This window comes from Carcharhinus amblyrhynchos, chromosome 15 (genome assembly GCF_965287045.1).
Source record: "Carcharhinus amblyrhynchos chromosome 15, sCarAmb.v2.hapA, whole genome shotgun sequence".
In the NCBI taxonomy this organism is placed as follows: domain Eukaryota; kingdom Metazoa; phylum Chordata; class Chondrichthyes; order Carcharhiniformes; family Carcharhinidae; genus Carcharhinus; species Carcharhinus amblyrhynchos.
In genome coordinates this window covers 11,702,485-11,724,625 of record NC_137338.1, presented here as the reverse complement: position 1 = coordinate 11,724,625, position 22,141 = coordinate 11,702,485, and the positions used below count along the sequence as shown (strand labels likewise).

Genomic DNA, 22,141 nt, shown 5'->3' with positions numbered 1-22,141 from the left:
AAAAGGTGAGTGAAGAGAATAGAGGTGGAGATCAGCCTCACAGCACCAGGGACCTGGGTTCAATCCCAGCCTCAGGTCACTGTATGTGTGGAGTCTGCACATTGCCCTGTGTCTGTGTGGGTTTCCCCTCACACTCCAAAGATGTGTGGGTTAGGTTGATTGATTAATTGACACTGGTGTCAGGGGATTAGCAGGGTAAACGTGGGATTACGGGAATAGGTTCTAGTTGGGATTGTGGTTGGTGCAGATTTGATGGGCCGAATGGTCTCCTTCTGCACTGTAGGGATTCTATTAAAAAAAAAGAGGCTGAAGGAGCTCACTGGCCTACTTCTAATATTTTTATGCATATATTCCAGATGGGATAAGATTTAGTGGATCATTTCATTATCACACAAGTCACCATTGATGTGCTGATCTGTTTGGAACATGGGCCTGCTGAATCAATCAGGAATCACAATATTCGGAAGCTTGCTATATATTGCTTTAAACGAAATTCAGCAGCTTTAAGGTTGGAGTATTCTCCAGCACTGATGTTGGGAATAAGCAAATTGGAAGATGTCTGGAATGCAGTACTCCCAGCCATCACATTAGTGCAAATGTTTGTTACGGTGAGGGAACGATCCTCTGAGCTTTCAGTGGGTACTTTATTCACTTGAGTGATTTAGCTAGCTTGTATAACTTTTTTGATCTGCTGTTCCCTCTCCTGCTCTTGCAGTTTGTTACTTTGCTCTTGCTCCTGTGGTAACCTCAGTGTTCCTTATCTCAGAACCTGAGCCCTCTGCCTGTGTGATTGCTGAGTGCTGGCGATACTGACCTGTGGCCACCAACTGCTCAGCATGGCAGTCTCTGCTTCTGCCATCTCTCCACTTCATTGGGCACTGCAAGAGTTGTGCTCTGCACTGGTGCTGTGTTTTTTAATTTAAAAGTGGCCCTGAAGTAATGAGTTGTTTGAATCACCTAGTAACAAGCTGAAGAATCTACATTTTCCCATCACAAATTGGTCTTGAGGAGTCTCACAAATTACAAGTAGACTCTATATACCTCATGTTAGCTGCATAGTAATTTTCTTCCTGCTGCCTCGGGAAAAACAGCCCACATAATCAAGGACCACACATACCCCAGACATACTCTCTTCCACCTTCTGCCAGGAAAAAGATACAGAAGTCTTAAGACTCAAGCGACTCAAGAATAGCTTCTTCCCTGTTGCCATCAGACTTTGAATGGTCCTATCACATATTGAGCTGATGTTTCTCGTCACCCTATCGGTAGACACTATATATTCTGCACCCTATCCTTCCCTTCTCCAGTATGTATTCAACGAATGATATGTTTTGCCAAGAATAGCTTGCGAGAAACAATGCTTTTCACTGTATTCCAATATGTGACAATAAGTCAATCCATACTCGAGCCCATTCTAAACTCTGCGACCTATCGTCCACCTCATACTTATTTCCATTCGCTCTTCACTCCTATGCTCGCTAATGCACAGTGACTCTTACCACCACTGCCTTGAACATATTTTCACGGTCAAATCTTTCCATAGCCTCACCACTCCCCATTTTGTAACACAAATCAACCCTCTCCGATCGCAGCAGTTCTCCAATCCTGCCCCTTGAAAATTTTCAGCTTTGCCACATCGTTGCTGGCTGTGCTGTCAGCCATCCAGGGTCCAAGTTCTGGCATTCCCTCCTGAAATCCCTCCAAGAGATTTCTTAAAACCTTCTCCTCTCACCAAGCTTTTGGTCATCTCTCCCAATGTCTCCATTACTTGTTGTCAAAGGTTGTCTGATTAAGCTTCAGTGTGGGGCCTTGGGATGTTTCACTACTTTAAAAGTATTATTTAAATGTGACTTGCCATTGTTGAATCAATACTTACGTTACCCATAATATGGAAATTGGAGAGAAAATAAATTAAGTCTGATCCTAAAACTCAGCTGTCCCACACCAAATCCTGTCACCAGGTTAAAGTCCAAAAGGTTTATTTGAAATTGGTTCTAATGTAATTAGCAATGCTAGTTATAACTACATGCATTACTCAATAGGGCAACATCAACAGATGACTCATCACCCTGTCTCATAATTAGTGTTAACTTCTCCCTTAAATCATGAAAAAAAGATTCATTTTAAAAAAGTTCACTACTAAAACCTGCACATGATTCATTTATCATCTTGGCAAATATTGTATACCTAACAGCACCCTTGGTTGGGATGGCCTCACTGGCTGCACTTTCTATTATCTGGAGTAGAAGTGCCCAACATCGAGGACTGTGGAAGGTGCTTATGGATAGAGTTGTGGGCATCATTCAGGGTATGATTATTGTGACAGAGGAAGTCTACATTGTTTCTGGATGGAGGATTCCTAAGTCAGATTTATGTTGTGATTTTATGCTGTTTTAAAAAATGACATTGGTTTTTAAAAATTACCCCTCAAATGCAAAATACAAGAGTTAAAAAAGACAAAAGTCTGTTAAGTTTGAAAACAACTCATTTATTACCATGTCTTTATAAACGTTATTACACAAAGACATTGAAGTCAAGTGGTTAATTCAAGAGCAGAACAGTCAAAAGCCTAAAGCTATTGGTTAATCTTTGGTGTCTTTGTGAGCACAACTACTGCATGACAATGTACAATCGGTATTCCTTGTTTTGAAAATACAGTGCCTCAAAATAATCACACCTCATTTAGCAATTTGAAAAAAAAACACTGAATTTATAACCGTCTCTGATCCAGATTAAACAAAAAGGGATCCAATTTAGGTTAAAGATAAGGACCTTGAAGCTTTATACAGTTTAATTTTGTGCCTAAGTGCACAAATCTTTTTTTTAAAATCTAGAGGCCAGAACAATTACAAACGTTAGACTCTTCACAGATTTAGTCAGATTTTGCAGGTACCTTTTTGACTTCGTTAGTAAATAAAGTTATAAAGTAACAACACTTTTGATAATGGGTTTGAAAGGCTCAAACATTTCTTTTCTATGCAGTCAACATGTTTGGAGAGAGAGAAAGAAAGCAAAATTGATCAAAATGATCTCAAGTTTAAAATACATTCCACATGATCAGTAGTATATTCTAACATTAGCATTTTTCAAATGGCCACTGGCATGTAATGCAACCACTGTAAATACAACTTTACATGCAAAAAGCCCCAAAAGGTAATTATGATTTTGTTTTAAAGAGTGAATTTGGCAAACAAGCCAAGAAGAATATCAACTGTAAAAAGACTTAACAAAAACATTTCTGTAGCAAAGAATCTGTAAGCATCTCCATTTCCTATCCTGTCCAGCCAGGGCTTGGTGAGACATCTGTGATTGATAAGGTAGCTTTTAAATTGTCCTCCACCCTCCCTCCCCATTATGTTTTCGTAAAGTTCCCGGGCATTGACAGCCTTGCTCATGTTAGCTTAAGCAGCAAGTGTCAGTGAACTGATGGGTATATCTACTATAGAGGTATAGCCTATCCTCACCCCCAGTGCCAATAGTGATCATGGACAGAAAAGCTAGCTAATCTTTCTTGTCCACCTGAACGCACATGGGGGGCTGTGGGGGGTAAATCAGTTATGATTCCCAACTGTTGGCCCCACCAGAAACCCCCTGCACAGAAAAATAAAAGCAGGATACAATCTAATCTTATTTGAGACCTTTAATAACTTTGGAAAAATGCATGATTTTTAAAATAAAATCAAAGATGTGTGAACTGGCTGATAGAGCATTCAGGAAATATGAACAAGACTGCAATTTTTACAAGGGCTGTGTGCTCTATTTCAAGTCAATAGTATACGCATCAATGCTGTAATTCACTGGGCCTGCAGTGTTACCTCATAATCTCTCCATACACAAAGTAATAGGAAATAGAGGGAAAAGCCATTTGATGGCAAATTGGAATATCCAAAAATAATCTTCCAACTAAGCTAGCGACCATGTTGCACAGTCCCTACCTTCATCCCCTCCCATAATATATTTACATCATAAACTTGCAGATAAAGTTAACAAGTAAATAGTTCATGAAAATCAAAAGATTCTGGAACTACACAGCAGCTATGTTTGAAAGGCAAGAGACAGATTGAAGCTTGGGCCTAATGAAGGCCCGGTTAAATAAAAACTTTCCCCGTCAGATGCTGAATGACCTGTCGTGCTTTGCCACCATGTCTCCATTTTTAAATTTCAGATTTCCAACTTTTGCAGTTCATGCTCATCAGTAAGATAATCGTATTTAAGTACATTTATGGTCTGTTTCTGTTCCTCTAGAGGATAACCAGCAACATACAAGGCCCTTGATTCATGTCTGAGATAAATTTTATGTTCTCATGTTCAACAGTTTACTCCCTAGATCACTTCCAGGCTGCAGTTGCATTTTTGCACACTTTAAAAAAAAATTACTGTACATAATTATAGCTTTCACATTTCATTCAAATAACTACAAAGAGTGTTTTTTAAAATATAAATATATGTCCAGTGAGGAATCATGCCTCAAAAGTACAGCTGGAGAAAAAAACCCTCCAGCATTGCAAAATTTTCCACATCTACTCAAGTCTAAATGCAGTTTTTTAAAAAAATGGTAATGATCATAGGGAAAAGCGGGAGGGCAGCAAAGATCTATTTCTTCTTCATGTGAAGTCAACTGAAATCATATGTCACCATTTTATTTATTAACTTTAAAAAAAAATGAAGTGAAATTAGTCAACAAATTGCATTTATATAGCATCTTCAATCAAGTAAAATATCCCAAGGTGCTTTACGGAAGCATAGGCAGATACACTCCAGTCTCTGTAGCTTCAGCATGCACCATTTCCCCCATTCTATTTCGCTAATTCCTTACAGAGAAGGCAAATGGAGAATCGATGTTTCACGTCTTCATCTAGCACATTTTGGCCAAGTGGGAGGTATATAAGTGATGGAGAATTTAGGTAAAAGCTAGGGACATTTATACACATTTTTAACAAAATGGAGAAGGGATCAAAGGAGTCCTGGAGGGTGACTAAATTTCAAATGCCAAGCCCCTCGATCTCTCTATATAGCGTCTTCTAGAGACGTGCTATAGTGAGAATGCAAATGCTTTTAAAAAAAAGCAAGAGGCAGCTTACACCAGCCCACAATTGCAGGTGCAGAGTGGCACCAATGCAGTCTTGGAAACAATTTATACTCCAGGCATGGTGCATGATTAATACAAAATGAAAGCCAAAAGGATTATAAGGACTGCTTTTACTTATCCATCTTCCACATCCTCCCCTTTACATACAGATTTGTAAACTTGTTCCGGCTTACTTCATATCAAGCTTTCATATGAGAAAGCACAACAGTCAGTGGTTTGCTTGTTCTAGGATATAATTAATGAATACTTAATCAACTGCATTTAACTTCTGCCCTTCCAGCAGTTAAAAGCCCTGTGAAAGAGAATAGGGAAGCAGATAGGGAAAAAAAAAGCACAACCATCGGGTCTGTTTTGGGTACACTGCTCAAATCTCTGTATTGGGACAGGAAATTCTAGATGCTAAATCCTGGAAACCACTAGCTGAGCTAGTTCACTGTGGTATTTGTCAGGTGGGAAATTTGAACCTTATGCTGGCAAAAAGTGTTGCATACAGCAGCACAGACTTCAATATTACATAGGGTAGGAATGGGGTTAACATGAGAGACATGAAGAGGGTAATTGAATTGTGATTTTAAAAAAAATGTACAGGATAGAAGCAGGATTGGATCATCGTGCAAGTTCAGAGATTTGCTCTGCTCCTGAAAATTCAATCATTGTGATAATAGAAGCCTCCACAGCACCAGGCATCGAACAAAGTTTGGGGAAAAGATGACTTTTTAAAAATTATAGAATCCTACAGTGCAGGAGGCCATTCGGCCCATCAAGTCTGCCCGACCACAATCCCATCTAGGCCCTATCCCCATAACCCCATGTATTTACCCTAACTAGCCCCCCCTGACTTGACTGAAGAAAAAAAATGTCCAGTTTAAAACTGGGTTGGAAAATTCTGGTTAAGGAAATCTGTGGAGTGTCTAGAAATGGGAAAATTGGCAACCAAAGGAATGGTGTTTCCAGAATTGATAGGTAGCCTCCTTTCTAGACAATTTTAAACAGCATTGACAGGGAACATAAATAAGAACTGATTAGTTGGGATTATCACATCCCAATCCATTCACCTTGCGGGAAGGAAACACTGAAATGGAGAGAGTGTATGGAGTTATGGTACTAAGCTTTGAACTTCATGAGAAAAACAGAACATTTCCTCATAGTCTTGTTGCAATGCAGATCATTTAAACAGGAACATATTTTCCCCCTTTCCCAGCAGGGGGAAAAAAAAACAAAATATTTCCACAGAAAATAAAAATGAAAAGCCTTTCTCATGATTATTTAAAAACAGAGTCATGGACAGAAAAGTAAGATCTGAAAGAAAGTAAGTTACAATAATTAATCCTGACAAATTTCTACAGAAATCTCTTTGAATTATATCATTATCCCAGATCTCAAAATCAATAACAATTTACTTTCTTGTTGTTGCATAGCCAGACATTATTTCAGACACGGACATATTTAACTATCTACGTACAAAAACTGCAATACATTCATTCAATTTCTAAAAGAACATTACACCTGCATGCCATTCAACTGTGAAACTTATCTGCAGGCACTTAGATACAACAGTCATCCACTTTTGTGTGTATGTGTGTGTGTGTGTATATATATATATATATATATATATATGCAGAAATCAATTAAGTGTAAATGTATGATCCAAGTCCATTCACCTGTTCAAGTTTGTTTTCTCAGTGAGTTGTTGAGGGACAACATGGCTGTGAAATAGATACCTTTTACCTTATGACAATAATTTCCAGCAACAACCAGGCTCAGTTTACAGCACAGACTGAATGCAGAATACAGGATTATTGATTCTGTCACATTATACATTCTAACCCATCCTCAAACAGCAGTGGCGTACTATTTTCCCACATCCACCAACTTGATTACCTCTCCAAAAATAACAATTTTTACAGCAAACCTGTAAGTAGGTTTGTGCTGAGACTGCAACGTCTAACAATTGGGTGAAAGCTGTCCAAATACATTTTCAATTAAGAGCCTGACTAGCAGCACTGAGAGAGATTTCATCTGTCTGCATTGGATTTACACCCAGGCACCACAGGTGAAAGCTGAATGTTAATTCACGGAGCCACTCAATTTCACCCCCCTCACCACATTCACCTCTCTTAAAACTCCTTCACCAGCACTCCAAAAGTAGTTTTCATTCGCTTGCTTTGACTGAACCAGGCCGATAGATGGGGAGTTGTGCCAAGTTACAGATATATATGGAAAAGTGAATCTGTGACACATTGAAGCATTTGCATGAGACAACACCACAAGTACAAATGTTGTGCAATAATCTCAGTAAGATCAGACCAATGTAGTGTTTATGGGCACTTAGCTTAATGAAGATAAGTCAACATTGTAAACAGGGTTCACACATTCATAGGACAGGAAATGTAGTTAAAGACAGTGTCGATATGACACTGTACACAGGATTTTCATCACATACCACATTATTGTACAGCACAATATAAAAGTAAAAAATGGCAGTTACACCATTAGATTCCCCAGTGATGTAAGCACAATCTATAGTTTGAAATTAATTGCAACATATCACCCATTACATTGCTAAAACCAGCAGTAGCATTGGCATAAATACAGCCATTAAGTTGCAAACATCAATGCAGAAAAATAAAAATCCTGTAAAAATAGAGATTAAAAATGAGACTGTCATTTGATTCGTATTAGTCTCAGAAATATAATTATGCAAATCAATAGGTACAATTTAAATAGATCAAATTTGTAAAGGAAAAGGCAGATGCAGTAAAATGTGGAATAATGTGTATAGTGTGGATAAATGTGTGGTTATCCACTTTGATAGCAAAAATAGGAAGGCAGATTATTATTTGAACGGGTGTGAATTGAGAGGGGTGGAAATTCAGTAAGACCTTGGTATCCTTGTGCAAAGGTTGCTAGAAGTGCGCAGGCAATAAAGAAGACAATTGGCCTTCATAGCAAGAGAATTTGAGTATCAGAATAGGGATGTTTTACTGCAATTGGATAGGGCGTTGGGAAGCCCAGAGTACCGCATGCAGTTTTGGTGTCCTTATCTGAGGATGTCCTTGCTATGCAGTGCAGTGCAGGTTACTAGGCCGATTCCTGGGATGGCAGGACTGTTGTATGAGGAGATACTAAATGGTTGGGATCATATTCATTGGAGTTTATAAGAGTGAGAGGGGATCTCACAGAAACTTAAGAAATTCTAACAAGATTAGACAGGGTAGATTCAGAATGTTCCCGATTGTGGGGGAGTCCAGAACTATGCTTTGAGACATCTGAGGTTGTGAAAGGTGCTACATCGATCCTGAGACATTGAAAATTTGAGTATATATGACATATAGATCTCTGGCATTTAAAATAAGTATTAGAAAATTATGTGCAATGCATAACCAATGTTCTGCAATGGTGTAATGTCCTCCAAGATCCTATTCAAATAAAACCTATTTTACAGAGTTAATCCCAGTGTAAAAATGTCAAGATACAGGGTAAGGGCAGAGTTTTAACCCTACAGTCTAGAAAGTTATGGCTGCCTTCTACAACAGATTACACTGTATAAATACTACAAACCCAGATGATTACTTAATAATTTAAGCATTGTTAGAATTTCTTTACATGGAAATATTTGGAGCCATCAGCCACATAGTCTTGTATAGTCAAAAACATCAGGTTGATTGAAGGACCTAAACTTTAGTTTGGGAGTTGAACTATCACATGGATGAACTTTCTTGTCTTTGAATTTTACGTTCTCAATACATGATGTGCTTCTCTTGCCCAGAAAATGGATTTCTGCCTCATCAAGACCACAGAAGATAATGCTGAGGGGAAAAAATATCTTTTATTTCTGGAATAAAATGTGAGCATCAAGCACTCTCAGGTGACACAAACAAATGCATAGCAAAGCTTCAACTAAAAACTAAGTCTTAACACCTCTATCAGAAATGCAGCAAATGAATTTCCTACACCAATTATTCAATGGCTTCTCTGAGTGAAACAATTTTTTGCTGGTTTGTGAGCAATTTGTATCAATAACCTGCATTTGTTAAAATTTAGATAGCTCATCTTATGTGGAAACATTTCTAGTGGACTAGCTCACCCAGTTTCTGTCCATTTACATTACACTAACAACATTGCTACTTCATTCCATAAGAATCCTTATCTTAAATCTTCTTTGCAAATAATTCTACATTCAATTCTGCATCTCTTCCTACTCACTTCCTTTTCCATGCTCCGATTATTCACAAGAGATAGGCTACTAAAATAGTAGCTCTGATGAACATACATAGAACATAGAACACTACAGCACAAACAGGCCCTTCGGCCCACAAGTTGCACCGATCATATCCCTACCTACCAGGCCTATAACTCTCAATCCCATTAAATGAAGGGTCTTCCTGACTCGAAATGCTGGCTCTATTCTCTCTCCATAGAAGCTGTTAGGTCTGCTGAGATTTTCCAGCATTTTCCGGTTTTGTTTCAGATTCCTGCATCCGCAGTGTTCTGCCTTTGCACAAAACTAGTTGTTTAAACCAAATGCCATCAAACCCGTAGACCCAGTTATTTCTCCATGACAAGATAAATACAAATGAGGTAATCCCATTTGAAGCAGTTTAATGCATCAATCCAGCAATCCTAACACTCTCCATTGTAGCATCCCATTGTGTCTTAAAATGATTCCAGGGGTTACCTCCATTACTGTCTCTGGAAGCTCACTTCCCACTTTTTTGATATGGAAAGAAAAAATATCTACTGACAGTCCTAAAGTCCCCACTAACTGGTTTCAACTTGCCTCTCCTAGTTCTACTTCCAGTTAATCTTTTAAATATATGCTTAGCTATTTTGGATGCCTCCGTAAAATCATTGAATAGCCTCCTTTCCAGGCTGATCACTCGTTGCCCTCAATCCCAAGTATTTCTTCATAACTATGGCCCTGTCACTGGGGAGCAGACTTACGGTTCTTCTCTGCATCCTCTCTCTGCACTAGAATGTCTCTATTACTTCTTGATAACCAGATTCTATTCAATATTCCAAATGTGGTCTGACTGGAACACTACACACTTTGATCACTACCTCAAAAATAAGCAAAATATTACAGATGCTGGAATGAGAGACAAGAACAGAGGATGCTGGAAAAAAATGAGGTTTGCCAGCACATACGGACTCAATATATTAACTCTGTTTCTCTCTTGATAGATGCTGGAAGATCTGTTAAAATTTTCCGGTATCCTTTGTTCTTGATTACTCCCTCCTTTGACTTGTATTTTACTGCTATGTGGTTTTACATTCTATTTTCACTAGATGTTGCTCTAAACTAATTACTTATTTGATGGCAAATGGAGCAAGTGGCTAGCTAAGGATTATTGGGCACAAGGCACAAACACTGGAGGCTGTCAGGTTGCAATATCATTGCATAAAGTGACATTTTATTTCACAAATACATTGTTGTCATTTGCATTCAGTTAACTTACTCTTTCCGGTAAGTGATCACCTCTCTGAAATACTATTAACAATGCCATAAAACCAGATTTTGCCATGCCCACATTTTCTGTTATTTGAAACTGTTTGCCTAGATCACAGCAGCCTCCTGATGATCAACAAAGTAATTAAGTTAACAAAATGGGTTAATGTAACATACGCAGCAGGGGTTTCCAACTTTGTCATGGCAAACTATTTTCAGACCATCTGTGAAAACAGTGGTCAACCTAATGATTTGGACTTAACTTCATTTTCCTACCCTTCGCCTATTGTACGTTTTCTCTCTCTCCTTCTTTCCTAAATGTAGTCATTAATTCTGATTCACAGCCACCACAAATTCTTCAGTACCCTTAACTGAGTGGCTACCTTTTCCACAAATCTAGAGTCAGCAACCTGTTCCATCACAGAAGAAAACCAGTCATCCATCATTGACACTAGCCAATTTCCAACACTGATCACTGGATTGTAACCAGGAATGGCAGCTACATCAGACTTGCCCCATCTTAGCCTGAGAATATTGAAGACAACCAGAACACTTCAACCAACTCTTCCACATAAAACTCAGCTAAGTCAGAAGAAATCAGACCTGACCTCCTTGGCATCGTATCACATGGTGCATTTAAAACGGAGCCAGAAGCAGAACTACAAGTCAATTTTTCCATGGACTGATTGACAACAATTGCAAATAAAGTTTCAAATGTGTTTGTCATTCTGACCAAATAAAAGCTAGATGGCTTCATGATCTTTGTTTGGAATCACGAGCTTTCGGAGCGCTGCTCCTTCCTCAGGTGAGTCAGGTCACTCATCTGAGGAAGGAGCAACACTCTAAAAGCTCATGATTCTAAATAAACCTGTTGGATTTTAAACTGCTGTTGAGAGACTTCTTACTGTGCCCACCTCAGTCCCATGCTGGCATCTCCACATCTTCATCTTTATCAAACCTAATTGCATACACACTAACATCTGAAATATACGTTTTCAACCTTGCTTCGTTGATACAATTTTCTTTTCTTTAAAAACCTCCTGGGTTGCAAATTGGCTAATACAACAATGATTATTGGTACAGAAAGCCAACTTGGTATTTATCAGGCATAATGTTATACAGGCAGCAATGTTAAGCTGATCAACATAAGAGCATCCAATGAATTTTTTAAGTTATCATAAAGTATCATATTTACTTTTTAAATAAAAAAAAAGTACAGCACAGGTACAGGCTCTTTGTCCCTGCAAGCCTGTGCTGATCACGATGACCTAACTAAAACCTTCTGCTCTTACTCAGTCCATACCCCTCTATTCCCTCCCTATTCATTGTACCTATCCACTTGCCAGTTAAATGTTGCTAACGTGCCTGCTTCCACCACCTCCTCTGGCAGCACGTTCCAGGCACCCACCACTCTCTGCATGAAAAAGTTACCCCGCGCATCTCCCTTAAACTTTCTCCCTCTCACCTTGAATCTCTGCCCCCTTGTAATTGACACTTCCATCCTTGGAAAAAGTCACCATAAAGCATGAACAAAAGTTGAGAGGGTAAAGAACATCTGCCACTAGCATAACTAAACTTTTATTTCCTTTTTATACCACATGGCAAATATGTCTAAGATGGAGCATCATTAACACACATTTTTTCACCTTGAGTCTTAATTAGAATAGGAAAACTATGCATTCTGGAACTAGAATATTAAAATAAAAAAGCATGAAGTCTTGCAAAATCATTCCTCCCCACAGTTCTGAGAAAAGTTAAAGGGTGACCGCGAACATCACAACAAATACAATGACCAGCTACCCATGATATTTAAAAGTTGAGGGAAAGCAAAGATTTCAAAATAATTTGGCCAGAAAATTTTTATGACATATAATAAGATGAAGCTGGATGAATGTCAATACAACAAGTTATATTAGTGTTGAGGTTTACCTCTGTTTGTCAGTTATGGACATATTACTTCTGAACCGTTTGGCAGTCCTAATCTTTATTCTTGCTCAATATCAAACACGTACTGCAAGGAAAATAATAAATCACCTTCCACCAGTCTTTTCTCATTAGCTGATGAAATAAGGAAATGATCAGTCTGTGACAAAGATTTGGATGATTTGAAAATGGATACTGTAATGCCAGAAATTTCAACGTGACCACTGTATGCTGAATCAATTGTGATTGCAGTCTCAGGCTGGGGAATTTTGAACCTACAGATCACACCAAATTGTCAGGAATTATTTCTGTCACTGTTCAAGATTGAGGTGTGTGTGTATTTTCTATTTGGTGAAAGTTCTGCTTTTCTATATTAGGTGAATATTGTGTGGTAACATTGAAGGTCAGCTGGCAGGAGACCTTTAGACAAACAAAACCAACCACTAGGTCAAGCTCTTAATGTTTCATCATTAGCATGGGTAAGGAAAAGCACTTGCACAATCTTTTCATTGTACCATAAACTATAAAGGGACATTTCAATTAATTGTGATTCTTTTACCAGATCAAAAGAGAAGATGATTTGATCATTAGATTATTAAAGTGGGGGAGAAACATAAAGTGCTGGAAAAACTCAGCAGGTCTGGCAGCATCTGTGAATGGAGCTAGTATTTTGAATTGAATGACTCTTCTTTTAAATTTTGAATAAGCCTCTCAACTCAAAACTTAACTGTTCCTCTCTCCACAGATGCTGCCAGACCTGCTGAGTTTTTCCAGCACTTTATTTTCATTTCAGATTTTGTGTCTGCAGTATTTTACTTTCATTTTAATGAATAAACTGGTCATCTCTTTAAAAATAATTAACAGCGTGTACGTCAAATGATAAAACAAGTCAATAGTTTGGCTCTTGATTAAAAACATGGTAAAATAAGTATAGTGAAAGGTGATCTGGTCTGGTTGGATTGTAAGGGTCATATTGGACATTTTACACACAAAAAATAAACCTTTCCTTTCAAGTTTCCTTCCTTTTCTCCTGAAAACAGTCAATTTGTCAACCTTCATGCATGACCTTGGATAGGCTATATGGGGTGGGTGGAAGGAGGGAGGAAGGAGAAGACAAGAGAAACTACAGACAAGCCCAATGTTGTCTTCAAATATTCAGACAAGTGCTGATTTCAGCAAGGGGCACTGAATAGTGATAAACAGTGGAAAAACAGAGGCCAATTGCTATCTGGTTTAAGATCAGTATAGTCTAGGGAATCAAGCCTTGATTTCTTGGCCTGTATGATTCAGAACCACACAAATGTTTGAACATTGCTTGCTGGTTAGTTAGAAACTGGAGTAGAGATGTCAATATTTTTAAAAGGTCACAGCAGACAGCAGAACCCACTCCACCCTTTAACCATCCCCTCTCAGTGACACCATAAAAAGGTACAATTCACGGACTTTCTCCAATAGAAGATTATGTTCAGTTATGGGGATAGATTGTAGAAGTTGGGACTGTCCTCCTGGGAGGAAAGAAGGCTAAGACGAGGTTTGATAGAGATGTTCAAAACCATGAAGAGGATGGAGAGAGTAGGTAGGGAGAAACTGTTCATAAAAGGATTAATAATAACAGGACACAGATTTACAATTATTTGCAAAAGAAGCAAATATGATGTTAGAAAAACATTTTCACACAATGAGTGGTTCGGGTTTGGTGCACACTGCCTGGAAGTGTGGCAGAGACAGGTTCAATCGAGGCGTTCACAAGGGCATTCGATGATTACTTGAATAGAAACAATATACATGGGGAATGGGAAAGGGCAGTGGAATGGCATTAAGCTATAATGCTCGTTTGGAAAGCTGGTGCATATACAATGGATCAAATGCCCCCCTCCCACGCTGTAACAATTCTGTAACTAAAATATACAGATTTTACTTAAATAAACAAATATGGAAAATAAACAGATTAATCAATATTGGAGAGATTTAAGATTTTGAGATGAAATCCCGTAGCAGGATAAAGAACAGTTTTGCTGAAAGGTCTCAGCTGAAATATGAATCAAACTTTTTTTTCCCCCTAAATGGTGATTAAGCTGCATTATTTTCTGTTTTACTTTCAGAATTCTAGCATTTATGTATTTTGCCTCTTTTTAATTCTAATCTGCTCCAGGAGTTCATATCTGGTTCATCAATTCCCTCTGTATGCATAACAGATTCAAAACAGCAGCAAGAGCAAGGATAGTCTTGAACTTAATACATAAAAATGAAACGGTAGTAAAGTTACGCTACTTACTACTGGCAAAATTTAGCAATGTTAATGATTTTAAGTGGAAGTGAAATCAACACTACAGTGTAGACATAATGAGCAGTTTCAGCCATAGCACTTATATTAAACATGCCTTTCTGCAATTTATATCATGATCATGCTATTTCCTCCCCCTCTTAATTCAGGGAATTATCTGTGACTTGCCTAGATAAAACCCATGTACTGCTGCATCAATCTTCTCTGATGCTTTGAAAACAAACATTACATTATTCAGTGAATATACGGGACCTATTCTTTGGCAACATAGTTGCTTTCGAATATAGGTTGTCCTTACGCCTCAAGAGTACCAGTACTCTCATATTATACCCAGGCCTAGTCATCAAGTAGTGAAAGATTAACCAATGGTAAAGGGAAGGTAGTGCTGAAGGTTAGCAAAAACATAGTTAATCATTAAAGCACCCATGTTTATAATCAGTTAAAAAGGATCATAGCCAGGTTGATACAGATACTTTTTTCAGCTGAAACTCACAGAAAAACTCAATATATGGATCTGAACAATAGCATTAATTATGAAAAGAACCTGTTAAAGGACGATGGCTAGGTCCTTGTTGAGCTAATGGGGATTTCATCCAGTAGTCAACGAACCCGCAGGGAACATCCGTCGGTTCCTCTGGAGAGGCCCAACAGAATCGAAACAGAAACAGAAAATGCGGAGAATAGAGCCAATGGTTCAAGTCTGGATGACCCTTTGTCAGAACCCCAGCCCATCCTGACTCAAAATGTTGGCCCTGTTCTCTCTCCACAGATGCCATCAGACCTGCTGAGATTTTTCAGCATTTTTTGTTTTTGTTTTCACATACCAGCGTTCGTAGTATTTTGCGGATCAAGCACCTTTTGGGCACTTAGGCAGCCACCATCAGGCCTTCCAGTCGCTTGAAGGTCCTGGACGGTGGATGGACCAACTGCAGAGAGTTGCTAGCCAGAGACCGGTGGTTTCGTCATTGCAGCCAGCATCACCATTGGGAGTGGTGGCAGCTGGTGGTACTGTGCCCACCAGAGGTCCAGGACCATTGAGAGACTCCAGGCCAAAGATGAGTGAGGGCACAAGGTCACGTGAGAGCATCTCCCACAATTAAGTGAGTGCAGCTTCCACGTTTCCCCCCCCACGGTAGACTACAGTAAATCCAGCCCAATAATATGTGCTTACCGAACTCTCTCCTATACTTAAACATATACTGTTGTTAAAATTACAAGGAATAACATAGAAAGTTCCACTTGATAAGGTTTTGCTGCAAATCAAACAAGAAATACAATTTTTAAGACTGTTCTGCTGTAAACAATTGAATTTAAGTTCAGAGTACTATGCAATATTAAAGTCAGGAAACCAAGAATTAAGTTGAGAAACTCCAATGCAGCAAACTGTATTATCTTTTTAAAATTATAACATTTTATAAAGAAAATGTCTAGTTATAACAAAACTGAACCGCTTGAACTTCTCTTGTAACAAAATTAAATAGAATTATGCATTGATAATTGTAACATGATACTTTATGATAGTCCTGTCAGTGTTGTTGAAAGTCTTATTATCCTCAATTTTGGAGAGTAGAAAGACTCGCTCTGAAGCATTTTAATCCAATCACACTGGGTGCAGACTGGGGGGAGGGAAGAAAATAAATGGTATGATTTTACCTATCTGGACATACCAGCATAATGTTGATTCAGCACCATCCCTTCAGCGGAATACTGTCAAATGATTCATATTTGAATGTGAAACACAGGCTATCCAGATGTCTTTGTATTAATTCCATTATAAACAAGTTAATTACATGTAGCATTCTCTTAGAACTGGGGTGGAGGGTGGTGAGATGACAAATTTGAGCCACTGGCAGATTCAAAGGAAACTAAACTGCTAGAACCTGGCACAAATGTAAAGGCCACTAAATGGCTCACCCTCCTGCACTGCACGTTCCTCCTTCCTGAGTGCAATCTACAGAAACCAAGTTAGTGTAACACTCCATTTTCTTTGTCACTACGTTTCATCATTATCTTAATTTATAATACAAAATACTTATTTACTACAAATTGGCCTCAACAGTATGTTTGGCTCATGATTCTGAAGGACATATGCTCTTTTCCCTGACGTCATGTGTCATTCCTACCAAATCAGCTTTTCACTCACTTTCAATTCACTGTACTTTAGTTGTAAAAAATATCCACTATTAGCTACTCAGCAAAACATTCAAAGAGGAAACATTTCAACATGAAGGTGAACTTGGAAGTGTGTGAGAATGGTTGTACTTTCCTGCGCCTGTTCTACTGTCCTCCAGTCTAGTTCAAGTTACCATCTTTCGACATACCCCAGTGCTGATGAAGCAGAACCAATACGATTTTGTCTCCTTTCTCTTTAGTTTTAGCTCACCCCATTTAGAGATTCCCATTAGTCGTCTGCTACCTTTGGCTGCTCAAAGTGCAGGATTTCTAATGTGTCATTGTGTGTATCCAACACAACAATGGAAGTACTTTTTTTCTGCAATAGGTATTGTATATATTTAAAAAAAAAGTCACAGGGTGACTGCACAGGGGCAAACATGTGAAAGAGGATAAGCTCTAACCCTCTCTGTTTGTAGGTTGAAAATCATCTTCTGGAGTCATCTTGGTTAAATTGCCTCTGCTTGCAGTAGATTGCCATCCATTGTGCTAATTGAAGAGGTGTGATTGACAATCAAGCTCCAGTTTGGTCTCCAATCTGTTGACTGGTTGAGAGCCACTTGCAGCAAATCCCAATAATTCCATGAGCTATTTACTAGTAATGCCCATGCTAACTGATGCTTGAGCTATTGGATACACTTTGGGCCTTAACTAGTGCAGAAATCACATTCAGAATCATAACTTTTCTGTGCTGAAAAAAACCTAATCGAAATGGCCACACTCTTCATCCCCACTGAAACCAGTCAGTCTGCCAACACGGATGAACCACTGAATGTTAACCAAATTGCTGTTAACAAAACACAATTGCTTTGATGATATTACTGAAGCCCCACATATATTACTCAATGTTAAAAACACATGATAAAGGATCCATCTCAATGCACGAGTTGGTTCAACAGTATTAATCCAGTTCCACTTGAAACAATGATTGTGTAACACTGGCAAAGTCCTATTATATAAAAAATATGCTTCCACGTAGCACCCAAGTAATAAGTATGGTGATTTTTTAAAAATTCTACGTTTTACTTTGATTCATCAGTAATACCAATTCCATATATTACTTTTCATCTTTCTTATCCAACTCTGTATTTTCCTAAACCTTCGGTGAATGGATTGTTCATTATATTGCCAAATACACAGTTCATGCCCATGGTGTACCCTCTGTTTCCAAGTTATCCGTAGATTAATCTAGTGGAATCCCAAATGAATCACATGAAACTGAGATCTTAATTTCAGTTGTGGGTCTGTTCATGGCTCCACAGACTGAATGCAGTCTTGAAAGTCCTATGGCAAAATTTGCACATGAATGGCCTTTCGAAGGTGGCTGCTGCCAGAGGAGGGGCATGGGAAAAAAGTGTATCTGCTACCTGCGGGCTACCCAACTTGTCCGAATGATTTGTGGGCTGTTCAGGCTCAGGAGACTGCTCATTGGGTGACACAGGGAGTGGTGGTGCAGGGGGAGCAGATGGACAAGAAGAAGGGCTCCTCACAGGTTTAGAAAATTCATGGCGGTCTGCAGACTGAGAGATATGGGACTGAAAGTGGCTCCAGAGACGGAAATTGGTACGGAAGGCTTTATGGCAAACGTGGCAAATGAATGGCTTAACAGCACAGAGCAATTCCTGATGGCGCTCCAGCTGCTTGTGTATTGTGAAGATCTTGCCACATTTTTCACATGGCCAAAGACCACGCTCTCCTTTGCACGTAAGGTCCTCTGGTTCCCCACTGCAACTATTGGATTCGGATGCCACGTCTTCCAGATGGATGGGATTTGTAGAGACTACATCAGGTAGATGGTTATCATTAGTGCTTATATTTCTGCGACTAGAGACACTGAGGTCTTCAGGAATGCAAGAGCTGTCTTCAGAGTCAACATACATTGGTTCTGAAGAATCACTGTAGACGTCTTCCTCTTTTGACGTACTCGGGCTGGCTATAGAATCCTCCACTATTTCAGTTTGAACCTCCTTGGGCAAGACACCATTGTGACATATTGGATCCAAATTGGGTGGTTCCACCGGGGCCATTGTGTTTTCATTGTGAACTTCAATCTGATGACGCCATATGCTGAAAGAAGACTTAAATGTGCGTTTACATTCTAGACAAGTTAGCTTCTTGTATTCACACTGACTTTCGTGTTCCTGCTTCAGTTCTCTGGAACAGAACCTCAGGCTGCAGTAGCAGCACACTGTAACATTCCGACAGATCCTCTCATGCTTTGCCTTCTCTGCCAATGAAGACAACTTGGTGTTACAATGTTCACATTGATGTTCAATGCTATCTTCGCTCACATTTTCAGTAACACCTTGTTCTTTCGGTTTGAAAGCCTTGTTATAGAGCTTGCAAACAAAGGGCTTCTCACCTGGGTGGGTTTTCATGTGCTGCCTGTAACGTGAGAGGAAACGAAACAGCTTCCCACATGTAGTGCAAATGTACACTCCTTTGGTTGCAGATTTCAAATTCTTTTTAAATCCTTGTTCTGAGCGCAGACCCGGGTAACTATGAGAGACTTGCCTGCGCCGCAACTTGTGAAATAGTGCCTTCTTGATCTCCCTTTCGCGCATCATATCATTAAGTTTCTTTTGGAATTTTTCTTCTGGAGCTGGACTGGAGCTGGTAGCTGCTGATGGATTGATGACCACTCCATGTTGAGTCTGACAGTGTGTCCAAACTTTGAAATTGGTGAGAAATCTCTTGTGACAGATATCACAGGCGTACGGCTTATCCGGATTATGATACATGTCGACATGCCGGAAAAGACCTGCTGTAGACCGAAATATCTTGAAGCAGGTCCTGCACTTGAACTGCTTGCCAGTTATTGTTGATTCAGACTCAGAATATTCATCCTTGTTCTCATCAGTCTTCGACAGATCAAGGTTAGTATCATCTGCTGTAGGGCTTGAACTTTCCTCAAAGTTTTGTGGTATGTTGGGAGAACGTGGGAAGGTTTCGGACTTCTCATAGGAAAACTTTGCATTTTCAGTCTGGAACCTCCTCTTCACTGGCAGCATTGATGTTCTTCTGTTCCTCTCTGCATTTTTTACAGCAAACTCCTTACTAGTGGATGGTGACGTTTCTCCCACAGTAACTCTAATTATATCAGAAGTATCTGAGACAGGACTGGAGGGTTCTGTTTTTATTTTAACGGCTGTTGGTAGTGAGATGGCATCAGTGTCAGCAGCCTGAGATACATTAAGTTGTCTTGGTCGACAAGGCTGATCGACCTGTGACTTTTCCTTTAGAAGCTGTTGCTTCATTGAGTCTGTGATGGAGGGTTTTTTGGATGATACGTCATACATCAACTCCAGTGGTTCTCGTTTACATATCTGTGAGCTGTAGTTTATTTTTAGATCGAGAGAGGAGGAGTAGGTAGGAACTTGGCTGTCCATGGACAATGACCTACGAAGGAGACTTTTCACCAATGGTCCACTGCTGACAACACTCTGGCTGTTGAGTGGCAATTTTGCAGATTGAACTGTGGGCCCTACTTTGGCATAATATAGCAAATTACTCTCTTCCATTTTGCCAACATTTACCGAGAGCCCAGATTTCTGTTGGGAATATGAAAGTCCTGTGGTTCCATGAAATGAAAACGCAGGTGAAAGTTGCGGCCGAGACAAAGACTTTCCATTCACCAAAAGGTCAGTCAGGCTTTGCCTCGTATCAGAAACATTGTCAGTAAAACTTGTGGTGCCATCTACACTCATGGAATTTCTTCGATCACACCAAAACCTCATTCTGTTTTGATCGTCCAGAGATTTGAAGGTTGCACGGAATTTAGTGTCACCTGAAGTCCCATGTAGATCTTTTAACACAGGCTGTCCTTTATCATCCAAGAGGTGAATTGCATCAGCATCTCTGGGTGGAGCATTAGAAGTTGCCCTTAGAGCATTCATCAAAGGTGAGGACTTGAAACTGTGACTTGGGTCTTCCTCCGATGGTGCCTTTTTCTGACTTGATTCCCCTCCCTTTGTTTCAGAATCAATGTTACTTTTATCAAGGTCATTGCGACTCTGACAAACAATCACACTCCGTGGCTGGGAACTACTTACATCTTCACCAACTTTGGTGAGTTTTTTAATAGGGGCACAGGAAATCTGAGGCGTCTGTGATGGAATGCTGGTCAGGAAAGAGATACCAAGGTTGCCACCAAGATCATGGATGGCCGCAAGACTCTTCTTCTCTGTGAAGAGGGATGAAGAGTAGATGTAATTCAGAATATTCTCAAAGATAGCTGCTTCACAGAGATCCAACTGGAAGACCGACTGGCCTTCATTCTCCTTCTTGGTAAACAAAGCCCGGAAGTAGTCACTGCTAGCAGCCAGAACATTCTTATGAGCCCGGAATTTATGGTCACCAACAATTAGGAGTACGTCACACAGTTGGCCTTTCAGACGATCCTCATTGAGTGCGCTCAGGAGTGAGATGGCATGTGCTGGATTGATGTAGTGAAGTAATCCTTCCATGGTCTGCTCCACCTGCAAGACAGCAGCAGAATAATGAATGTTAAACTTGGTGGAATTAACAGAAAACATAAAGAGCATGAAAAGCATCATGATAACAACATCTGAATTGAATAGACATTTGTAGATTCCATTCCAAGAGTGCTAGGAGGGTTCTCAACATTTTCTATCAGACTCTAGTGCAAGGCTCATAAGTAAGGATGCGAACATCTTAGTTACCCGGTTTTATATGGTAATGAAATGACTGAATGAAACCAAGAAAATAATAATTTGGAAATGTTCTTAAAGTGACATTAAATTATTGTTTAAATGTTTAAACCAGATATGTATACCAATCCACCTGCTCCAAAGCTAACACAAATTTATGTCAGTATTAAGTAAGAAATAGAATGTCAAGATATCCTAAGGACATCTCTCATTTTGTGCACCACCAACAGTGAATAATATTTGTTCATTCATTTAAGGGACGTGGGCACGACTGGATATGCCAGCATTTATTGCCCATCTCCAATTTGTCTTGAGAAAGCGATGACCTTCTTGAACCACTGTAGTCCACATACTGTAGATACACCCACAGTACTATTATTAGAGAAGCAGTTTCAGAACTGAGACCCAGTGACAATGAAGGAGCAGCAATATATATCCAAGTCAGGAAGTGTGTGTTCTGGATGGTGTCAACCTTCTTGAGTTTTCTTGCAGCTGCACTCATCCAGGCAAATGTAGGGTATTCCATCACATTTGTGACCTGGGAGTCAACTGGC

At 39.4% G+C, this 22,141-nt stretch overlaps 1 protein-coding gene across 1 annotated transcript in view; it reads right to left on the bottom strand.

The window, feature by feature from the left end:
* Positions 1 to 2,467: 2,467 nt before the first annotated feature.
* Positions 2,468 to 22,141, bottom strand: part of zbtb21 (zinc finger and BTB domain containing 21) — a 57,242-nt gene continuing 37,568 nt past the window's right edge. The window contains exon 2 of the mRNA XM_080203402.1: positions 2,468 to 21,395. Coding sequence (XP_080059528.1) covers positions 18,150 to 21,395 — 3,246 coding nt within the window. The 3' untranslated portion in view covers positions 2,468 to 18,149. The remainder of the gene's footprint in view (positions 21,396 to 22,141) is intronic.